Consider the following 23,284-nt stretch of genomic DNA (forward strand, 5'->3'; position numbering starts at 1 on the left):
TATCATCTTTCTCAGCGTTCTGCCCTCCTCTTGTTTTCTGTCCTACCTCTCATCTTGATATTTCTAATTCTTTCAGCCTTTATTTTCCCTCCTTTCAAGTTGGACATTTGGTTTCGTAACATGAATAGTTTAAGGACTTCCCATTGACGTTCACCTTTTCTCTGTAGGCCGCTTTCACATCAAGATGGCTTCAGCGACAACCTTAGTGCCATATAGCTATATTATGGCTTGATGTGAGTTCATTATTCCTTCCTTCCTTCTCCATAATAACCTCATGGTAAATATCTGGTCTGCATATCCCATGGATCCTAACCCTTTCTAAACTACCGTAGTTCCTCAACATTTTCACAAGCGAGCAAGCGATATTTGCTCTCAGTTAAGTTTGGAACTGAGCAGCCCAACCCAACCCGACTGTCACACTATGCAGAAGCTAATACTTTACTCTTATGTAAAGTCAAGTTGAAATTCTTTCTACATATGATACCTTCACTCAGTTAAATTTGTTATCAACTAAAAACTCACCCATGAAGGTAACAGAACCCCTTGGAATCTTGAGTTTTCCAAGAGACTGCTCGGCTCTAATTAGTGAATGCCTTAATTATGAAATGAAATTAAAAAATACATTCCGTCGTAACACTGTGTTTTTTTGGCGTCAGTTCTTGCAGTTAAATACCTGAGTTCCACCTATAATCTAGTATGAGAGGGAAATTGTGATAACGTGTCATTCACTCGCCCATCACTTGCTCACAAAGCGCACTTTACTGGTTATCTTCTGTTATGCAACACCCTGTCTGCACCCAATCAGACACCTAACGCCTTTCATGGTATAGTCAGTAAACTAATCCCTCTGTGATTCTTACACTCATCCTTACACCCTTTTCCTTTATACAGTATAATTAGTATCACTTTTCTCCGATCTTCTACAGAGGGTCGTTGCTAGGACATGAAAGCATTAGGGGCTTTTGCCCAGAGACTAAATGTATTCTAAGACGAATTTGTACATCATCTTAGAATGCATCTGCGCTGGCAGAGAAGATAAAATCTAGCTGATAGAAATGAAAGGTTGCTTTGTTGGATAAAATTACAGTGCTTGCAATTCCTATGTATTTTATATTATCTGCGAACCAGTTGATTGATAAGTGAGGGGTGGAGTGATGGCAGCAGAGGCGCACCCAGGAATTTTCTAAGGGGGGGGGGCCATAGTGAGGTGAGGTCAGGTAATCCGATAATTACCGGGAGGTCACATGCAGGTTTAGAGTCAGGGAGCTGCTGGCTTATGTGTTACTCTTTGTTTGTACTTGCCAATTTTTCATGTATTGCTGTTATCGAAATAAATATACATAAATTTTTAAAGGACCCAGGAAGCTAAGGGGGGGGCCCGGGCCAGGTGGGCCCCCCCCCGGGTGCACCCGAGTCAGGTGAGTAATAAATTGGCAGACCGTGGCCATATACTTCCGTAAATAACTGAGCAAGGGAGCAATTCGACTGTATAGCACTACTTTCCAAATCATCAGTTCACCAATTAATGCTCAAGATTTATTTCTTTAGTTTTTCCGTGTTTTTATGAATAACATTTAACTGAATGGACTTGCCAAGATACTGTAAGATACTGCAAGCTCGTTGGGAGTTAGAGTTGGTTACATTAGGTAGAAAACCGTACAGGTACCACACACTTTCCACTGATGAAGAGCATACCTTTTTTCATTGGATTTATTCGTCTTGCTTTTCTTGACCCTCTACCCTAAAAATTTTCTCCTGAGTAAAAGATGATAATTAAACATGAAATACAGTACAGTATTGATACAGTATGGTAATTCAGTACATAGTGTACTGTTTACTTACCTAGTGTTGTCATCAACAGAGGACAGAGCTGTATCCCATACAGTACAGTACAGTGCAGTGAATCCCATGTGGTTTAGTGGCAATAATTACAGTACATGTACAGTAATTTCAGAATCACAATAGAGCACTAGGACACGAAGCACTGAGAGGCCACAAGCTTTGCAGCAACAAGTGAGGCATGGGAGGCTACAGAGTAAGTCTTAGCATCAGGGTTTTGCCACCACACAGTCACAAGAGCAGAGCATATAAATACGTCTTCACTGAATGAGATCCACGAGAGAAGGCGAGAGCGACAATAGGCTCAGCGCGCCGGATGGGCTGTTACGCAATGAATTCTGATTGGCTGGTGTGTTGCAGGCATTGTCATTGGCTGGTGTGTTGTGGGGTGTTCCCAGGTGCCGGTTGAGTACCTTGTACAAGCCATTTGATATGCCATGTTGCCAGATATTGCATAGAACAGCTGATTACTTCCTGTTTCGGTGCCAGATGCTGCATAGTTTTGCCAGATATTGCATTAATAGAGCTGCTTCAGATATTACGTTGGACCAGATATTGTGATGACAAATAATTGAAAGTTTGTATTATATTTTTTTCTTGGGAGACATTATGTACTGGAGGTGGGGCTGGAGCTAGCTCAGTGGCTAGAGTGAGGAGTGGTTGGAAGAAGTTCAGGGAGTTGTTGCCTCTCCTGATATTGAGATGGCTCTCCCTCTGTGCTAAGAGAAATTTGTATGTGACATGTGTTAGGAGTGTAATGTTGTATGGTAGTGAGACCTGGGGCAGTAAAGGAAGAGGATATTCTCAGGTCCAGACCCAGAAATGACACTGATTAGGTGGATGTGTAGTGCATCCTGAATGCGAGGCCTGGCTGGGGCCAGGTTTACAATGGAAGAGTTAAGAGGAAGAACTGGACTGCAATGTATTGTGATGAGAAGTAGATTGAGATAGTTTGGGTGTGTAGAGAGGATGGAGGATGACTGGGTTCAGAGAGGGAGAAGTGTTAATGCTGTGGGACGAAAAAGATCAAGGTCATCGAGTGTGACATCAGGGATAAGGGACAGAATAGGGAGGCTGCCAGAGATTTAGCAGCATGGAGAGCTGCTTTGAGGTAACCAAGACCAATCCATGCAAGCATGTTGGAGCCTTTATAAATACAATGAATGCATCCTCATTATAAAAGGAGGGTGTGCTGTATTTCCACTGATACTGATGTCCAGTATGAAATTCTGTACATTACTGGCCTGTTTGGTAGTAACCTAACCTTTCAGCAGTGCAAAGCTGCCTGATTCAAGTCACAAATACTGATAAACATACTGTCAAAAATTGCAAGGATGTTACCAAGTACGTATATCTCTTGAAAATTGCTGTAAAGAAGTATAAATTCATTAGACTATTTTCAAAACTTTGTGAAAATCTCCTTTTACTACTGGATTTTGTGCCATTTTATAATAATCTCTATAATACTTCAAGATTTCTTGCCACAAGGCATTAAAAATAGCTTGTAAATGGAGATGTAGCAGAGAAAACACAATTTAGCTACATTATGCCAGTTTGTTTATGCCATCGTTGTTTGTGGGTCAATGTGTAGTTTCTTGTTTCAGCTGTGGTTATTTGATTACTGAACATTTCATTATTTCTCCTGCTGGGAAGGACGAGAAGAAGGAGTAGTTGCAAGGAGAGTGGAAAGGTTACAAAAGGATGAGAAAATGGCAGAATATAAGACCGATAGGGTAAATACAAATTGGAGCAGATGGGGGACATGGAAGGTGTGTGCAGGATATTCACAGAAGAAATATGTGCAGCATGTGATGTGGTGCATGGGGTGAAGAGAAGACAAAGGGGGGTGCAAGGAACAGCGTGGTGGAATGGCGAGGTGAGACAGGCTGTGGCACAAAAGAAGAAAGCATAAAATGAATGGATGAAAAATAGGGGCGTGGAAGAAATTGAGAGGCGGAAGAGAGAGTCATATGTAGAAAGGAAGAGAGAGGTGAAAAGATTAGTAAGAGAGAGTAAGAAGAGAGTGGATGAGGAATTTGGACGTAACGAGTGTAAAGTGGAGGGAATGTAAGAAAATGTTCTGGAAAGAGGTAAAGAAAGTTAGACAGGGTGCCAAAGAAGTTAGCTGGGGAGTGAAAGATAAAAATGGTATATTACTAGTGGAGAAGGGAGAAAAAGTGAGCAGATGGAGAGAACACTTTAAGGAATTGTTGAACATAGAGGATGGAAGTAATGCGAGTATAAGTGGCTGGGGAATGGCTGGGAGAAGGAGGGAGGTGAGAAGACAGGAAGAAATCAGTAGGATAGAAGTTGTGGAAGCAATGAAGAAAGTCAAATTGAGGAAAGCCCCAGGAATTGATGGAGTGTGTGGTGAAATGTTGAAGCATGGGTGAGAGGTAGTAGTAGAATGGATGTGGAAGATCAGCAGATTGGCCTGGGAGGAAGGTAGAGTCCCGGAGGATTGGAAGTCAGGTATAATTATTCCCTTGTACAAAGGAAAAGGGGAAAAAGAAGTGTGTGGTAATCATTAGGGGCATTTGTCTTCTTAATGTATTAGGAAAAGTGTATGGTAGGATACTTATTGACAGAGTTAGGGAAATAACAGAGGAATTAGTTAGAGAAGAACAGGGATGCTTTAGGAAGGGGAGAGGTTGTGTAGATCAGATATTCATTCTTAGATCTTTAGTGGTAGAGTTTCTAGAGAAGGGAAAGAAATTGTATGTGGCTTTCATGGATTTGGAGAAAGTATACGACAGGGTGGATAGACAAGGATTGTGGAAAGCATTAAGAATATATGGAGTAAATGGGAAGTTGTTGAATGCTGTGAAGAGTATGTATGGTGGTGCTAAGGCTGCAGTACGTGTGGATGGTGAACTGAGTGAATTTTTCTCTTTGAAGGTTGGATTGAAACAGGGATGTGTCATGTCTCCATGGTTGTTCAATCTTTACATGGATGGGGTAATAAAAGAGGTACAAGGTAGGGCAGTGGATGTTGGAGTGGCCTTGGTGAGTAAGGGTAGTGTTTGGAAACTCCCTGTACTGTTGTTTGCAGATGATACTGTGTTGTTGAGTGAAGACGAAGGAGAGCTGCAGTGCTTGGTGGTTGAGTTTGGAAGAGTGTTTAAGAAACGGAATCTAAAGGTGAATACAGGGAAGAGTAAAGTGATGGTCTTAGAGAGAGGTGAAGTCAGTGAATGTACAGTGAGGTTGGATGATGAGGAAATGGAAAATGTGAGTACGTTTAAGTACTTGAGTAGTGTGATGAGTAAGGATGGAAATTTGGAGGGTGAAGTGCTTGAAAGGGTACAAGGAAGAATGGTTGCTGGTTCCTTGAAAGCAGTGATAAGAAACAGGGAAGTGAGCATGGAAGTGAAGAAGTTACTACATGACAGTATTGTGATACCAACTCTAATGTATGGAAGTGAAGCTTGGACGTAGTGTGAAGGACACAAGTCAAGAGTGAAAGCAGTGGAAATGAGTTATTTAAGAGGAGCCTGTGGAGTCACATGGAGAGACAGGCTGACAGATGAGGATATAAAGGAGCATTGTGGTGTGGATGTGGATGTGATAGGAAGCATTAGGAGGAACACGCTGAGGTGGTTTGGCCATGTGGAGAAGATGGAGGATAAGAGACTGACGAGGAGAGTGTATGTGAATGAGGTGGAGGGGGGGAGAGGGAGGGGGAGGCCAAGGATGAGATGGAGGGATGGGGTGGAGAGGTATATGAGAGAGGGGGGTGTGAGTTGGGAGCAGGGCAGTGAAATGGCAAGGGACATGGCAACGTGGAGGCGATTTGTTTGTGGCCACCCCGTGTGGGATTGTGGCGTCTGACAATAGATAGATAGATAGTTTGTTACTGTGTATAATATATAATGGCTGGATGTTTACTGTTTAGGTGAAGTCACAAAGTAAAGCAGTATCTTTTGGCTATATTTATTGTCAGCAGGGTGCAAAACCAACATGGTGATGGACCAATGAAACAGTGAAAGTTAATTGCTGTTATGAATGTTGTACTACTGTACATTGCATGACTTACATTGCAAGTATGGTGCTGCTTTCGTTACATATCGTATGACTTGTGTTACAGGTATTGTGTTGATTTAGGTGCATAAAGTATGATGTCTGTTACTGGTATTGTGCTGATTTAGGTAGTTGCTCACCAAACTATGGAAGTGTGAAGGTATTGGGTAAACTCACACAAGGGGAACTTGTATGGCCACATGAAACAACTCCATATCCTGTATTATGTCATCATCGTGATCAAAAAACTATATACATATATCCAGAAGGACTTTTTTTTGACAATGCTTTCTGATTCAATGGGATTCCTTTAATGTACTTGTACTTATAAATCAGGTACCATCAGTAAAAATAGTATCAGCACCCTTTCAGTGTGAGACATTGTTATACACAGACTATGATTTATGGGAAATGACACGGTTATGTCACTGTGTATACTTCATTTGTGGTGTTATCATATATTTAACAGATATATAGCTGGATTAGTCAGAGAAACATTGTACTACATGGTAACTCAATCATTTTTGTGAATTAAGCAGGCATGCTAACACTACAGGTTGAACCAGAGACAAAGTATTTCATATCTTATCTGACCCCTGGGTGCCGATACTTTTTTTACCCATGGTACCTGGTATATTAATAACTACTAAAAATTTAGTATCATAAATATCAGGAGAGTTCATACAGTTAACAGTATACTGTATTAAAAAAAAAAAAAAAAAAAAATCATATTTCCATCTCGTCATTTAACATTAAAATGGAGGAGATGGCTGATACTGTCATCTCTGGTTGGTACTACCATGGGGAGGACTGTGGCCCTAACCTGGGGTATGGTCTTGGTTACTGCTCATAGGCTGAGATCTTTGCCATTGATAAAGCAAATGAATATGAAGCAGCAGCTGTTTACAATGTATACATCCCCTGCACATCCAGCGCTATACGGTACTTGATATCATCATCCACAGAGTCTGGTCACCATGGAAGGGGCATGTTGCTTGGCTCTGAAGTTAGGCTAACAGCACATACAGCTCTTGTGGTAGAAGACAAGGTTGTTGATTTTTAATTTAAAAAAAAATATCAGATTGGTTTAAATGAGAATTTTTTTATTTAAACATTAAAAAAAAAAAATGTTTGGAGTAACCAGAAGCCTGAAAAAAAATAATTGTACCATCCCACTGCCTACTGAATGTGGCATCAACCATTGCTAGCCTGTTTTATCATGCTAATGCCTTTACCAGGTTGCAGTAGCTGTAAATCACACCCAAGCAGTCAGATAAAAAGGGTGTTGTTTAGTACAAGACTGACTCCTTTGGGTGAAAAAAAATAAAAATAAATAAAAAAGTGCATTGTGGCAGTTTATTGATGAAATGCCTTCAAAGTCCAGCATGGAATATAGAACCAAGTGCAAGCAGTGTCAACTGGAATCATAGGGCCTTGTTGTAAGTCTTAAAAAATGAAGTATCAGCAAGCTTAGTTACAGATGCATACCAGTACTTACAGTTCTTGCTTGTCTTTAGCAAAGGGTAAGGGTAGTACTGCACGTGGGAACATGCAACTTATATTAGTAAGAAATTTATGATACTCGTCTGAAAATATTGTCATTTCAGCTCTAAATCAAATGCAGTACATCATATATATTGCATTGGGAACATCATCAAAATGTGTCAAATGTGTTGTTCTGCAGGAGGGGTGAGAGTAATGTTATGGGGGTGATCAGTCATGGCCTGGGCATTCCTCAGAACTACTGCTGCCAGGGACCACTGCCTGATCTAGTCCATGCATTCATCTATTCTCCATGGATCACGTAAGTCAGATTTCAAATTATAAAACAATTAGTACTTTATCTGATTTATTTCTGATTTACTGTTATTTGTATAATTCCTCAAAGGACTTAAGAATTTGTTATTAATTCATACTTAGAATAGAATTTAAATTTATATTTTCAGAGTATGGAAGAACATAGCTTATTTTAGAGTGTGCATGTACTGTACACCGTACTGTATTTTCTTACATATGAGACCCTCCCCCCACACTCCATACTCACATAAAAGAGAAAGCCCAAAGAAGTCGCCCTCCCATGCATCTTGTATACTCAAGCTCAGGGACAAAGATAGGCTTTGGGTTACCTGCAAATGGTGGTTTGATCACAAAACAAACACCAGCAAACTCTACAAAAGGCTAAATAGCATCACATTCTCCAGCAGCAACACTGCTCAATCATACACTGCCATCACAACAACAGACACCATACCTTCAAACAAACAACATCCCCATACATCACCTTTTGCTTCCCAAACCTCGCCCCCACAACATCCTGGAGAGTGGTCAAAACCCTTGGCTCTGACCACCTCCCATTCATCATCACTACCAAAACCAGAATCACCCCAGCTGGCCACAGACACTATATCTATCTATTGCTAGATGCCTTAATCCTGAAAGGGGAGGCCATAAACAAATCGCCTCCATTTTCCCTGTCCCCCGCCATTTCATTGCCCTGCTCCCAGCTCACACCCCCCTCTCATATACCTCTCCACTCCATCCCTCCATCTCATCCTTGGCCTCCCCCTTCCTCTCCCCCCATCCACCTTACTTACGTACACTCTCCTCGTCAGTCTCTTGCTCTCCATCCTCTCCATATGTCCAAACCACCTCAGTGTGTTTCTGCTAATGCTTCCTATCACATCCACACCACAGTGCTCCTTCACTTCCTCATTTGTCAGTCTGTCTCTCCATTTGACTCCACATGCTCCTCTCAAGTAATTCGTTTCCACTACTCTCACTCTTGACTTCTGTCCCTCCAACAAGGTCCAAGCTTCACTTCCATATGTTACCATTACAATGCTGTCATGTAGTAGCTTTTTCACTTCCATGCTCACTTCCCTGTTTCTTATCACTTGCTTTCAAGGAACCAGCAATCTTTCTTCCCTGTTGCACCATTTCAAGCACTTCACCCTCTAAACTTCCATCCTTGCTCATCACACTACCCAAGTACTTAAATGCACTCACATTTTCCATTTTCTCCTTGTCCAGTCTCACTGTACATTCACTGACTTTATTTCTCTCAAAGATCATAACTTTTCTATTCCCTACATTCACCTTTAAATTCTGTTTCTTACACACTCTCCCAAACTCATCCACCAAGCCTTGCAGCTCCCCTTCATCTTCACTTAACAACACAGTATCATCTGTGAACTACAGTACAGGTAGTTTCTAAACACTGCCCTCTCTCACTAGGGCTACTCCAACATCCCTTACCCTACCGTGTATCTCTTTCATAACCACATCCATATACAGCTTGAACAACCATGGAGATATGACACATCCTTGTTTCAATCCAACCTTCAAATAGAAAAATTCACTCAGTTCACTATCCCCACCCACTGCAGCCTTAACACTCATACATACTCTTCATGGCCTTCAGCAACTTCCCATCTACTCCTTATATTCTTAATACTTTCCGCAATCCTTGTCTATCCACCCTGTCATATGCTTTCTCCTAATCCATGAAGGCCGCATACAATTTCTTTCCCTTCTCTAGAAACTTTTCCACCAAAGATCTAAGAATGAACATCTGATCTACACAACCTCTCCCCTTCCTAAAGCCTCCCTGTTCTTCTGTAACTAATTCCTCTGTTATTTCCCTAACTCTGTCAATAAGTATCCTACCATATACTTTTCCTGTTACACTAAGAAGACAAATGCCCCTATGATTACCACACACTTTCTTTTTCCCTTTTTCCTTTGTACAGAGGAATAATTATACCTGACTTCCAATCCTCTGGGGCTCTACCTTCCTCCCAGGCCAATCTGCACATCTTCCAAATCCATTCTACTACTATCTCTCCCCCATGCTTCAGTATTTCACCACACACTCCATCAATTTCTAGGGCTTTCCCGATTTTAACTTTCTTCATTGCTTGCACAACTTCCATCCTACTGATTTCTTCCTCTCTTCTCACCTCCCTCCTCCTCCCAGTCATTCCCCAGCCACCTATACATGCATTACTTTCATTCTCTGTGTTCAGGAATTACTTAAAGCATTCTTTCCATCTGCTCACTTTTTCTTCCTTCACTAGTAATATACCATTTTTATCTTTCACTCCCCAGCTAACTTCTTTGGCACCCTGTCTAACTTTCTTTACCTCTTTCCAGAACATTTTCTGACATTCCCTCCACTTTACACTCAAGTTACCTCCAAATTCCTCATCCACTCTCTTCTTACTCTCTCTTACAAATCTTTTCACCTCTCTGTTCCTCTCTACATATAACTCTCTCTTCCATCTCTCAACTTCTTCCACGCATCTGTTTCTCATCCACTCACTATATGCTTTCTTCTTTTGTGCCACAGCCTCTCTCACATCTTTAGTCCACCATGCTCTTCCCTGCACCCCCTTTCGCCTTCTCTTTACCCCACACACCACCTCACATGCTGCACAGATTTCTTCTGTGAATATCTTGCACACAACTTCCACACCTGCCCATCTGCTTCAATCTGTATTTACCCAATCGCTCCTCCACAGACACACATACACTAATTATAAGAGAGCCAACTGGGAGGCCTTCACAACTGAAACAGAACAATACTTTGAAACATTAAACAGTACACTCATCACAAATATTTACACTGTTTTGCACACTTTCAGTACGGTTATTCAAAATGCAGACAAAAGACACATCCCTGGAGGCAACAGAAAGTGACACAGTGCCATCTTCACATCAGGAATTCAAAGCCTCATCAGTCAACATGACACACTATGACACTCCCCAACACCCCATACACAAGACACTGTACAACAAATGCAAGAACTCAGCACTCAAAGAAACAATAAAATATCGGAACAGCAAACACTAAATTGGAAAATTATCTCCATCACAAAACAAACACCAGCAAACTCTACAAAACACTAAACAGCATCACACTTTCTAATAGCAACACTACACAATCACATGCTGCCATCACAACAACAGACACCATATGCTTAAACAAACAACAAGCAATGACTCTCATCAGTCACTTTTCACATGTCAGCCATCTGAACCCCCATCACAACGACTGATGTGTCATCTGACGCAAGAGACAGTTCCCCAAATACCCAGACTTCACACCTTTCACTTACATCCAGATGAAGCACATCATTAGCAACCTGAAGCACCTATCTGCCTGTGGACCAGACAACATAAGCAACATACGCCTTAAACGCCTTGGATCACAAGGCATACAAGCACTCACCATTGTATTAAGCAACAGCTACTCACACAACATACATCACAATCCCCAAACCCAACAAAAGACCCCACATTACCTTCCTTGCACCGCCCCATCACACTCCTCCGCACCCCCTCCAAAGTCACTGAACGACTGGTATTACAACTAGTTACACCTCACACCCTCCTGGCCCCATCACAACATGGTTTTAGGCCACTACACTCCACTAACACTCTTCGTACAGATCTTACACAGAGAGTTTTTCATGGCATCAGTTCAGCTAGGCCACCACACAGAACACTCCTAGTCACGCTAGACATTAGGAAAACCTTTGATGACATCCCCTATCACAACTTCACAAACAAAATATTAAAGAAAAACATGCACAGTAACACAAAATGATGGCTGGCAACCTGTTTAGCAGGCAGATATGCCCATGTAACATTTGCTGGTCAGTCACTGAACATCAGAAACTTCACAAACGACGTCCCCCAAGGATCTGTTTTGTCCCCCACTCCCTTTAACCTATACGTGCACAACATACACACCACAAATACGCATAGCTTCCTATGCAGATGACATAACACTTACATGTACACACAAAACGTAGACACAGCCGCACACATCCCCCAGCCAAATAAATGTACAGTGACCCCTCTCACAAACTGGACAGCAGAACACAGTCACATTCCGCACCAATATAAACAACACACCTCTACCACACACACACACACACACACACACACACACACACACACACACACACACACACACACACACACACACACACACACACACACACACACAAAATCTTTGGTGTAATATAAAATACATCAGTGTCATTTAAACAACACATCACAAATTTTAAAGATAAATTAGCACCAATACTCAACTCCTTAAGGTCACTTGCTCATACAACATTTGGACACAAGAAAGAAACCACCACCACGGTATACAAACAATATATACGTTTAGTGACGAATTATGCAAGCCCTGCATGGGCTTTTAACCTCACTAAAACACACTACTACACTCACAGACCACCTAAACCAGAAACCAAAGTCCTCAAAGTCAAGGATCATCTAGACATGAGAGGCACACCAATTCTTGCTGCATCCTCCACAAACCCATACCATCCACTACACTACTTGGCAGCACATCCACACACACCAGGGAACACCAAAACAACACTCAGCACACGATGTCATACACAAGTACAGTACTGTCATCTCTACCCCCTTGCCCCCCTCAAACCAGCTTCCAGAAGCAAAGCCATACTCAGATCACTTGCCACTCCATTCAGTCACTTAAAGACAACACAGAGCTTTATGCACGGTCTCCTGATATCCACCCATCTGACTCCTGTCTCCCTCGTGAAGACAGGATCCACCTAGCCATACTGAGATGTGGGCATCATCCAGCCCTCTTGGGTTATCAGAAGAGGTTGGATGACTCCGTCTTTGATGCCTGTCCAGGATGCAACACAGCACCCCATACCGTTAAGCACATTGTGGAAGACTGCATTGCATACAGTCGCCTGCACCAACAACACAACATACACTGCTTGAGAGCTCTGTGGGAAAGCCCGGTCTTAGCTGTGGCCTTATTAAGGGACTCGGGGCTGTTCAGCCAGACTACCTAGGGAACAGCTACTACTAGGGTACTACTGCCACTGCAGTAATAGTAAACAGAACTCCAAACACATGCCCTACATGATTGTTTTTCAGATCAATTTTAACTAGGTATATATGATAACTACATTTGAATGTGTTTGCAGAAAAGGCAAGCTAAGAAAGCTGTTCTGCCTTTGTAGACTTTGTACATACAGTACTGTATATTCCTCGCTGTAGAGTCGAGTTTCAAATATGGATATTATAAGCTAATGTATTTGGTAGGTGCATTAGGCTTAGCAGCATGGCATACGAGTATCTGCTGCGCACTTTCAGCTTGAATGTAGTAGACACGGCTTATATTTATTTTTTCCAGAATATGCATTTAAAATTTGAATGCACCTAAAGGCCTGTGTGCTGCTGGAAAATGCAGTATATTGTCAATCTGTTATGCAACAGGTTGACTCTTGTTGCCATAGTTTTCCTGTCAGAAACATTTCAGAAGGAGGGCTTTAATTTTATAATTTATTTTTTACAGAGGGATAGTGCGAGAGGGAACATACTCCTTGCCACCACAGCATGATTCCCTCAGTCCTCCAGAGGTTCAGTCGGCCCTTCACATGGGAGAAAAAATTGGAGACCTTTGGCAACGTGTCATCATACAGGTTTAATGCACTTTGTTATGTTTTACTGGTCAAAGGAGACAGACTAAATTTTACATTGCAATTATATAGGTTGCTGTATAGTGCCTGGGTGTACATAATACAGCTTGCAGGAATACTATACTGTACTGTATTTATAGTGATCCTTCAATCATTCGTATGCTCATTATCCAGACATGTTCAGTATCTGGAAGCTAGGCCTTGGCTCGATTGAGCCATTATCCAAATTTACTCGCTATTATCCAGATGTAAAAGTGCCCGAGAACTTCGGCCGGCCAGCCAACATGTTCAGACATTCGGTATCGTGGCCACTGGGCTGGAGTCGTGAGCGAGAGGTAGGCCATAACCCACAACCAGAGCTAAAATGTCCGTCTGCCCCTGTACTGAATGGTCAAAGTCACGTGCTCATCCGATCACTCCCAATGAACCTGCAGCACCTGAGCAATAAGTCCGTAACCCACAAGCAGTGTCAAAACATCCATACACATCCCTGCCCAATGTCCATTATCACACTGCCACCTGGCTAGCTGTTTCCTCACTGTCGTTGGGATTGTAACACAGACCACAAGCCACGAGTACATGTTCAGTGACAATGCCTGTCTTCCTCTCCACTGAACGTTGAAAGTCACACGGCCACCGGGCTAAGCCTTCCCCAACCACCACTACCATCGAACAGAGACCACAAGCCATGAGTACATGTTTGGTGACAGCACCCGTCTGCCTCTCTACCAAAGGTTGGAAATCACTTGGCCACAGGAAGACACACACACAAAAAGAGAGAGAAAGGGAGATTCCTTCCCATGCTACGATTACAATATCAGTACAGTAATTTCTCTGCCACTGCATATGATAGTACTGTACTGTACACAGTACAGTACTGTATGTGTGTTTGTACAGTACAATACAGTACAATACACTTTCAGTCGGTATGGGTATTCGTTTCAATACCACAGTCAGCCACCTTTGCCAAGCAGCCCTATTGGGTTAGGTTAGGTTTGGTAAGGTCAGGTAAAGCTAACCTATGTAATTTTGCGTGGGAAACACATTGAGCATATCTTTGAGAAAATCCTATGGTTATTTTTGAAAGGACGAGGTGAGCGTGGTTCTTGGCTGAGGGGTACAGGTGGCCACCGCGTGTGTAACACAGACCACAAGCCATGAGTAAATGTATGGTAAAACCAGCTGTCCGCCTCTACACTGAATGGCGGGAGTCCTCTGGCCTCCGGGATTAGTACAGAAACCCCCCTCCACGCGTGCCTGTCCGCTTCCCTACTGAATGGTCAGTTGCCTGGTAGGCCGCATTAGTCATACACTGCCTGAGGCAGTGATCTACTGGTCATCTGCTGTTGCTGTCACATACTAACCCTTTGCCTGGGTAAACAAATGTGAACCTCATAGACAGATGTCAGTTTGCTGCGTGTTACTTCCTTTGTGCTCGAAAGCAACCGTTGGGTGCAATATGGTAGCACTGTACTGTACTGCTTGCCGGTGAACAGAAGCCCGCACCTCAGTTCCTGCTTTTCTGCCCCTCGTGAGTGGTTCCGCTTTGCTATGATGGCTGTGACTGAGGTTGCTTTTGTGATGGTTCCCTACCTTCTTCAGGTTGTGGTCCTGCTCTGCTGTATTCTTGTGTGTGTGATGATGGCCCCACCACCACCTGAGAAGCGGAAGAAGAAGGTTCTGAGTCTGGAGAAGAAACATGAGATACTGGGGAAGGTTGACACGGACTGGACCACAGGACATCTTCTGCGTGAATATGATCTAGCCCATTCAACATTGTTCAATATCAAGAAGTCACATGACAAGCTTACACAGTATGGACAGGACTTTGCCGAACACACACGTTGCGGTGACAAGAAGGTAATGGCCCGGGCCTGGCACGTCATTACCTGCCGGTCGACATTGATATGGTTTTCTCAGCAATGTGGTGCCAAGGTGCTAGCGCGTGGTGGGACCGAGGTGAACGCTGCTGCTGAGAAGTTTGCATGCCTGCACAACATGCATGACTTCAAGGCATCTGAGGGATGGCTCTTTCACTTCAAGCTTTGCCATGGACTTACTGACTGTAAGGCACACAGCAAGGCCTTGGACACAGCAGCAGAGAAAGTAGACCCGTTTCACCAGAAAGTGCAGCACCTGATCGAGGTCGAGGACTTTGCCCTTGGTCAAGTCTATAACGCTGACGAAACTAGTCTATTCTACTGCTCTTTGCCCACCATCACCCTGGTTGAGGAAAAGGAGAAGTCTGTGCCTGGTTGGAAGTTGTCCAAACACTGTGTCTCTGTTTTGTGCTGTGCCAATGCTAATGGGACACTTCACCTCAAACCTGTTGTTGTTGGGCGTGCAAAACAACCATGTTGTCTTTGTGGATTGAAGGATAGCCTGCCTGTTGCATGGCGCCATTCTGTGAAGGCCAGGTTTACCGTTAAGATCTTCAGAGATTGGTTCCACAGACATTTCATCAAGGAGGTTATCTGTTATCAAACGGAGGTCCTTTGAATCGCATGTGACCAGGTGAAGGCACTCTTGATCCTGGACAATGCTCCTGCACATGCGTCTGAGAAGGATTTGGTTGCTTTGATGGGTGGATTAGGTGCATGTTTCTGCCACCTTATACCACTGCTCTGATTCAACCAGTGGACCAGGGTGTTATCTTGACTGAAAAAAGACTGTAGAGGCTCCTGAATGAGGTGATGGTGGTGCTGGAGGACAAGGACGCGGTCGAGGACACACGTGGGGAGCAGACCTTGCAGAAACTTCGGTGTTACGACCTGAAGTCTGCAGTACTCATCTTGGCGAACGCATGGAATGAAGTCTCCGTCAAAACTCTCGAAAGCGGTTAGTCTCGTCCCCTGCAGGGAATCGGTGCCGAGCACAACTTTGAGGGGTTTGACATGGGTGATTTCCACAGTTGCGTTAGAACAGCAGGAGAGCAGGTGGATGTCACTGACATGTGGGAGTGGCTTGACGACAACAGTGGCGATCCTGGTTACCAGACCATGTCTGATGAGAGCATCAATGCTGCCTCTGCAGGTACAGAAGAGGACAGCGGGACCAACGAGAACAGGGGTGAAGCCCCTGACACGCAGCCCTCCATAACTCCTTCAGTCCCTCATCTCAGAGTCCTCCACAGTTACCTGGAGGGGGTGTTGGAGTATGCTGAGCACCCACACTATGACAGGGAGTTGGTGCTGCTCCGCCTGGCGATGGAGCTTTTGGCAGTCCGGGACGCTGCCATCATCCGGCAGAATCATCAGTCCTATCGTCAGACCAGGATCAACTCATTCTTCAAGCCTGTGACCCCCACAAACGCCAGCCAGTTCTCACCACCACCACCACCAGCTCATTTCCCACCTTCACCTTTGGACCTGCAACCGAGCACTTCGACATCCGGTGAGTCTCCAATGGACGTAAGTTTCGGTTGTCGTCGGAGTCTCCTGAGGTGGGTAGGCCACCATCACTGCACCGCACGTCACCAGTCATCACCCAGGTCCAGCAGGTTGAGGATAATGAAGAGTTTATTGACCTCTGTTAGACGTTGCCGTTTGCCACTAGACCACACGGAACAACTCAACACATGCTGGAGGTGGCGGGTTATGAAGCCTGGCGGTGGTGCGCTGGGTCGAGAACCCCCTCCCTGTCCCCACTGAATCCACGTTATATCAGCCTCACATGATACACCCATTCCCCGACATCCAACAGTGTTATGTACCACTGGAAGTGTTCAGCCAGCGAGTATTTCAGATATCGAAGCAATTTTCCCCATAAGTTACTGAAGAAAAGCCATAGATGTGTTCCAGACCCAAACACAAGCTCTCATATACCTTGCACAGTCAGTAGAGACTGACACAGAAATACCATAGGTAATGTTATTATCCTTGTATACAATACTTTAGGAAAAAAATGGCACATTAAACATCACATGCAGGAGGCTGGTGGAATGTGTGATGTTCAACACCTTTTCAGGGTAACAAAACAGCCAGGCAGGTTGCTGGCAGTGTGCCAAGTGTGGGTGGGGGAGGGAGGGAGACAAATGGAGGAGGGGGAGGTTGGGGGGGACAGGGAATGAGGCAAGAAAGCCAAACATCCCAATATCCCTCCCTCCCTCCTAGTCTCACTCACTCACTCACTCACCACTCTTACTTAGTCAGTCAGTCACTCAGTCAGTCAGTCACACTCACTCCCTCACTTTTGCACTCACCACTCTCGCTCACTCACCACTATCACTCACTCTCTAGCTCGCTCGTGCACACACACACACACACACACACACACACACACACACACACACACACAGTCAAATGTGGATGGAATGGTATCTAAATTACTAGAGATGAATGATTATGTCAGAGAAAATGAACCACATATAATATGCCTAACTGAAACAAAATTAACACCAAGGATAGCCAATGACATACTAAACTTAGAGGAAAACAGTATATAGAGAAGAGACAGAAACTTAAAAAAGGGAGGAGGAATTATAATATTAAATAAGACAAATCTAAAACTCAATGAAATAAAACTAGATATACCATCACAAGTAGAGCTGATTGCAATAGAGATCAACACATCTGAAGGGAAAGTAATTGTAGCCAATTTGTACATGCCACCCAGATCAAACACATGGGAAAGAGACGAATATGAGGACCTGGCAGAGAGTACAATTCAGAGTTTAAGATCATTACTACATAAAATGGAATAGAAATTGGAAAGAATTATACTAACTGGAGATTTTAATACAGATATAAATTGGAATACTCGATATAGTTAGCCAAGAAAGCTGTTGGGACCAAAAGCTCCTGGATCTCGTGCAAGAGTTTTTCCTAACGCAACATGTGAGGGAAACCACCAGAAAAAGAGGACTCGATGTACCTTCAATGCTAGATCTAATATTTACTAGGCAAGAAAATGATATTGACAGTTTAATATATCACCCTCCACTCGGCAAAAGCGATCAAGCAGTACTAAATTACAACTTCAGGATAGCATATGACATAGTTAACAGCAATGAAAGTTACAAAAAGAGCCTAAACTATAAAATGAGAAATTATCAAGACCTAAAGAAGTATTTCTTAGAAATTGATTGGGAAAATGAGCTTAGAGGACAAGATTTAAATGCTGTATTAAAAAATTTTGTGAATTTTATGAAATAGGAGTCCAGAAGTACATCCCACAGCACAAAGAGGCAGATAAGAAAATACAGAAATGGTTCAATACAGAATGTAAAAAATCAAAAGAAAGAAGAGATTTGTTGTGGAATAGATACAGAAGACACAATAGTGAAAGGGCGTATAATAATTATGAACAGGCAAGAAACGATTATACAAGAATAAGGAGGGAAGCCCAAAAACAGTTTGAGGAGGATATAATAAATAAAAGTAGTGATAAACCAAAGCTATTTTACAGCTACATCAGAAGCAAAACCAAAGTAAAAGATATAATACAGTCTATTACGGACGAGGGAATCACCTATACACAAGAGAAAGATATTTGTGAAGCGCTAAATAAGAATTTCCAATTAGTTTTTACAGAAGAAAAAATTTTGAGAGGGACTATGTGGAACATGCATGTCCACACATACTACCAGATATACAAATATCAGAAAAAGTATTACAGGCGTAGTTAAGTAAATTAGATAGAGGAAAAGCAAGTGGTCCTGATGAAATTTCATGTTGGGTACTACGAGAATGTGCAAAGGATTTAAGTAAACCATTATTTTTAATTTTCAAGAAATCCTTGAGTCAAGGTAAACTACCTGATATTTGGAAGAAAGCAAATATTGTCCCCTTGTTCGAGAAAGGAAATAGACAAAATCCACTCAACTACCGACCAGTATCACTGACCAGTGTTGTAAGCAAGGTATTAGAAAAGCTTATAAGAAAAGCTTGGGTAAATCATCTAGAAGAACATGGTATGATAACAGAAGGACAGTTTGGTTTCAGAAAAGGAAAATCATGTGTTACTAATCTGCTGAGCTACTATGACAGAGTAACAAACACAATACAGGAAAGAGAAGGATGGGTGGACAGTATCTATTTAGATTTCAAGAAAGCATTTGACACAGTACCACACCAAAGACTTTTATGGAAACTGTACCATCAAGGAGGAATTCGAGGCAAACTGTTTTGTTGGATGCAAGATTTTCTCATAAAAAGAGAAATGCGAACAGTACTAAGGGGAAACTACTCATCATGGAAAGAAGTGACTAGTGGAGTACCACAGGGTTCAGTGCTGTCACCAATCATGTTTTTAGTGTATATAAATGATATAAACAGTAACACTGGAAATGAAAGCTATCTGAATATGTTTGCAGATGATGCAAAAATACAAAGGAGAATTACTAACACAGACTCTTGTAAAGAGCTACAAGAAGAATTAAATAAACTTTATGAATGGAGTAATACATGGCAAATGGAATTCAATGTGGACAAGTGTCATGTAATCAAGTTTGGTAAAAGTGAAAAAAGACCTGATTGGGATTATACGTTAGGAAATAAAACCCTCCACACATCAGAAGGAGAGAAGGACCTAGGTGTGATTATCAATAACAGACTATTTCCAGCTGACCACATCAGTGAGAAGGTACAGAACATGTATACACTGCTTGCAAATATGAGCATAGCATTCACATACATAAATGAAGACATGCTAAGAAGGATAATAACATCATTCATTAGACCAACCTTGGAATATGCATCAGTAGTCTGGAGTCCTCATCTCAAAAAACACATAGACAAGATTGAAAAAGCTCAAAGGGCCGCTACAAGATGGATACCAAGCTTAAGGGACCTAAGCTACGAAGAAAGACTAAATAAACTGAATCTACCAACACTACAGGAGAGAAGGAAAAGAGGTGACATGATAATGCTATATAAATGCATATCAGGGAAGGAGAAAATAGACATAAATGATTACTTAACACATGGGGAAGCATCAGCAATAGGACACTGCAAAAAACTGCATAAGAAGAGAGGTTATAAAGACATAAGGAAATTCAGTTTCCCAAACAGAGCAGTTGATCAATGGAATGCACTACCGAATGAAATATAGTGTGCCAAAACAATTCACAAATTTAAGGATATGTACGATAAATATGGTTTAAGACACGGGACAGTACGAGCTTGACTCATTCCTGTAAAGATACAATTAGGTAAGAACACACACACACACACACACACACACACACACACACACACACACACACATACGAGACAAGTGGGAATGGGGGAGAGTGGAGAGATGGAGAGGCAGACAACCAGGGGTGGGTGAAGGCAGGGGGACAGGGAGGGAGACATACCTGGCAGTGCTGAGTGTGGTGGGGGAAGGAGGAGGGACAGGGAGGGGGGAGAAGAGAGGGGATGGAGGGAGGATGGGAGGACTGGGAGAACCTTGTTTCAAACCTAGGGAGAGACGAGGTGTCTGAGTGGAGAGGTGGGGTGTCAGACTAGCGAGGCAACGGACATTCAGATTGTCCGGATTGTAAGAATCTAATATACTAAAGCACTAGCCGTGTGTCTGTGTGTGTGTGTATTTTGGGCAGCCGAAACTACACGTTCAGATCGCACTAAGATTGGCACAAAAATTCCAAAAAAATCACTGATGTGAAAAAACTTGGTCCCATCACAATTGAAAAACTTTTACTATATTTAATAAGCGATCACATTCTGACCAAAAAACGCTGCTCCCGACGCCCGGCATAGGATCTTTGTAGAATTTTTTGCCAAGAGGTAGAACTAAAATAAACTGTATCCGTAGCCGTTGCCTGTGTGTGTACTTCAGACTCGCGGGTTCCATTCCTGAAGCTGCAAAAAATCCAAGTGACAACATTACACTAGAACAGCACATAAAAGCGAGAGCCCTCCACAGGAGCAAGTGCATGGGACCCGAAGGGCCCACGATCACTTGTGTTCCCCTATTTCTTGTGTTCGGTTATCAGTGCGCCGGATAACGGGGTATGGGTGTAATTCGTTATTCAGTGTGCTTTCATTTGACGTAACCTCATCATTTAGTGAGTCATGATTGTATTGTGTCTGGACCTTGACCTATTACAGTGCTGCCTATGAAGTCATGCGTGCAGCAGCAGATATTGGAGTAGATTTTGCAGTGATAATTCAACACCTGAAATAATTCAGCATGGATGGAAAAAGCTGCTACTTCATGTCTACCCTGTGGTTCCACCTATGACAATCACCGATGCCCTTGGAGAGACAGTGGAAGTGGCAAGGCACATCCCAGGAGAAGCTTTATGAGACTTTATGAGGGAGGAAATTGTGCAACTTGGTGGTTCATAGGCACTGATGTCAATGAATGACATAATGAATGAAGTGAAGGAAGAGGAACAGCTATATGAGGAAGAAATATCGGAGGAACAGAAGCCGCCTGACAGTCCCGCTGGCAACTTAGCCACTTTCTTGATGTGGCAGATATCTGGAAGAATGTGTACCTGAACTTGTATCTCCCAACTGAGATATTGTATGACATTTATGCCGACATTGACAGGTTTATTGCATAAGATGTGCAGTTTTGAAATGAAATCATTGAATTCTTGCATCAAATTTTCACTTGCTTTGTGAGCCAACTGACACCACCTCAGCTACCTCCGCTTTCCTCCCCACAGCCTGGACCTTCATCTGCACGAGACCCTGCATTAGACACACGTGATGATGCTGGGGGGGTGATTTTGAGGCCTTTGAAACTTAGCCTTAGTCCTTGAGAGGTTAGAGACACTGCCCGTTCTTGTATCTCTAGCTTTTCAGCCTCAGTTAACCCCTCCAGTACAACCTGGTCATCTCTACTGCTGTGTCAAGATGAGTTTAAGTTCCCCTGTTCTGTCTATCTATTGCCAGACGCCTCAATCCCGTTTGGGGTGGCCACAAACAAATCGCCTCCAAGTCGCCCTGTCCCCCGCCATTTCACTCCCCTGCTCCCAACTCACACCCCCCTCTCTCATATACCTCTCCACCCCATCTCTCCATCTCATCCTCGGCCTCCCCCTCCCTCTTTCCCCCTCCACCTCACTCACATACACTCTCTTCGTCAGTCTTTCACCCTCCATCCTCTCCACATGGTCAAACCACCTCAGTGTGTTCCTCATAACGCTTCCTATCACATCCACATCAACACCACAACGCTCCTTTATATCCTCATTCGTCAGCCTGTCTCTCCATGTGATTCCACAGGCTCCTCTTAAATAACTCATTTCCACTTGTGTCCTTCCAACAACGTCCAAGCTTCACTTCCGTACGTTAGAGTTGGTATCACAATACTGTCATGTAGTAACTTTTTCACTTCCATGCTCACTTCCCTGTTTCTTATCACTGCTTTCAAAGAACCAGCAACCTTTCTTCCCTGCTGTACCCTTTCAAGCACTTCACCCTCCAAACCTCCATCTTTACTCATCACACTACCCAAGTACTTAAACGTACTCACATTTTCCAATTCCTCACCATCCAACCTCGCTGTACATTCACTGATTTCACCTCTCTCAAAGACCATCACTTTACTCTTCCCTACATTCACCTTTAGATTCCGTTTCTTACACACTCTCTCAAACTCATCCACCAAGCCTTGCAGCTCCCCTTCGTCTTCACTCAACAACACAGTATCATCTGCAAACAACAGTACAGGGAGTTTCCAAACACTATCCTCTCTCACCAGGGCCACTTCAACATGCACTACCCTACCTTGTACCTCTGTTATTACCCCATCCATGTACAGATTGAACAACCATGGAGACATGACTGTTATTACCCTCATACTTGTACAGTCAGTATTTAATGTGCTTAATGATGATCATTGCATTTTTATGCATGTTCGATGGGAGTACAACTTTCAGTAAGGCCATAGTAGGGACTTCTTAAAAGTTTTTAGAGGTCCTCCCCTCACATTAGTCAGATAACAGTGTGACTTATGGGACTGTTTCCTGGGAATTCCTTTATGTGGGGACC

General features: G+C 43.0%; 1 protein-coding gene across 1 annotated transcript in view; it reads left to right on the plus strand.

The window, feature by feature from the left end:
- The window catches only part of Wdr81 (WD repeat domain 81), a 523,698-nt gene that overhangs the window by 21,781 nt on the left and 478,633 nt on the right, over nucleotides 1-23,284 (plus strand). Inside the window, exons 5-6 of the mRNA XM_080282279.1 lie at nucleotides 7,544-7,663; nucleotides 13,214-13,340. Of these exons, the coding sequence (XP_080138405.1) occupies nucleotides 7,544-7,663; nucleotides 13,214-13,340 (247 nt within the window). The remainder of the gene's footprint in view (nucleotides 1-7,543; nucleotides 7,664-13,213; nucleotides 13,341-23,284) is intronic.

This window comes from Coenobita brevimanus, chromosome 93 (assembly GCF_032717465.1).
Source record: "Coenobita brevimanus isolate Jiangsu-jjx chromosome 93, ASM3271746v2, whole genome shotgun sequence".
Classification (NCBI taxonomy): Eukaryota; Metazoa; Arthropoda; class Malacostraca; order Decapoda; family Coenobitidae; genus Coenobita; species Coenobita brevimanus.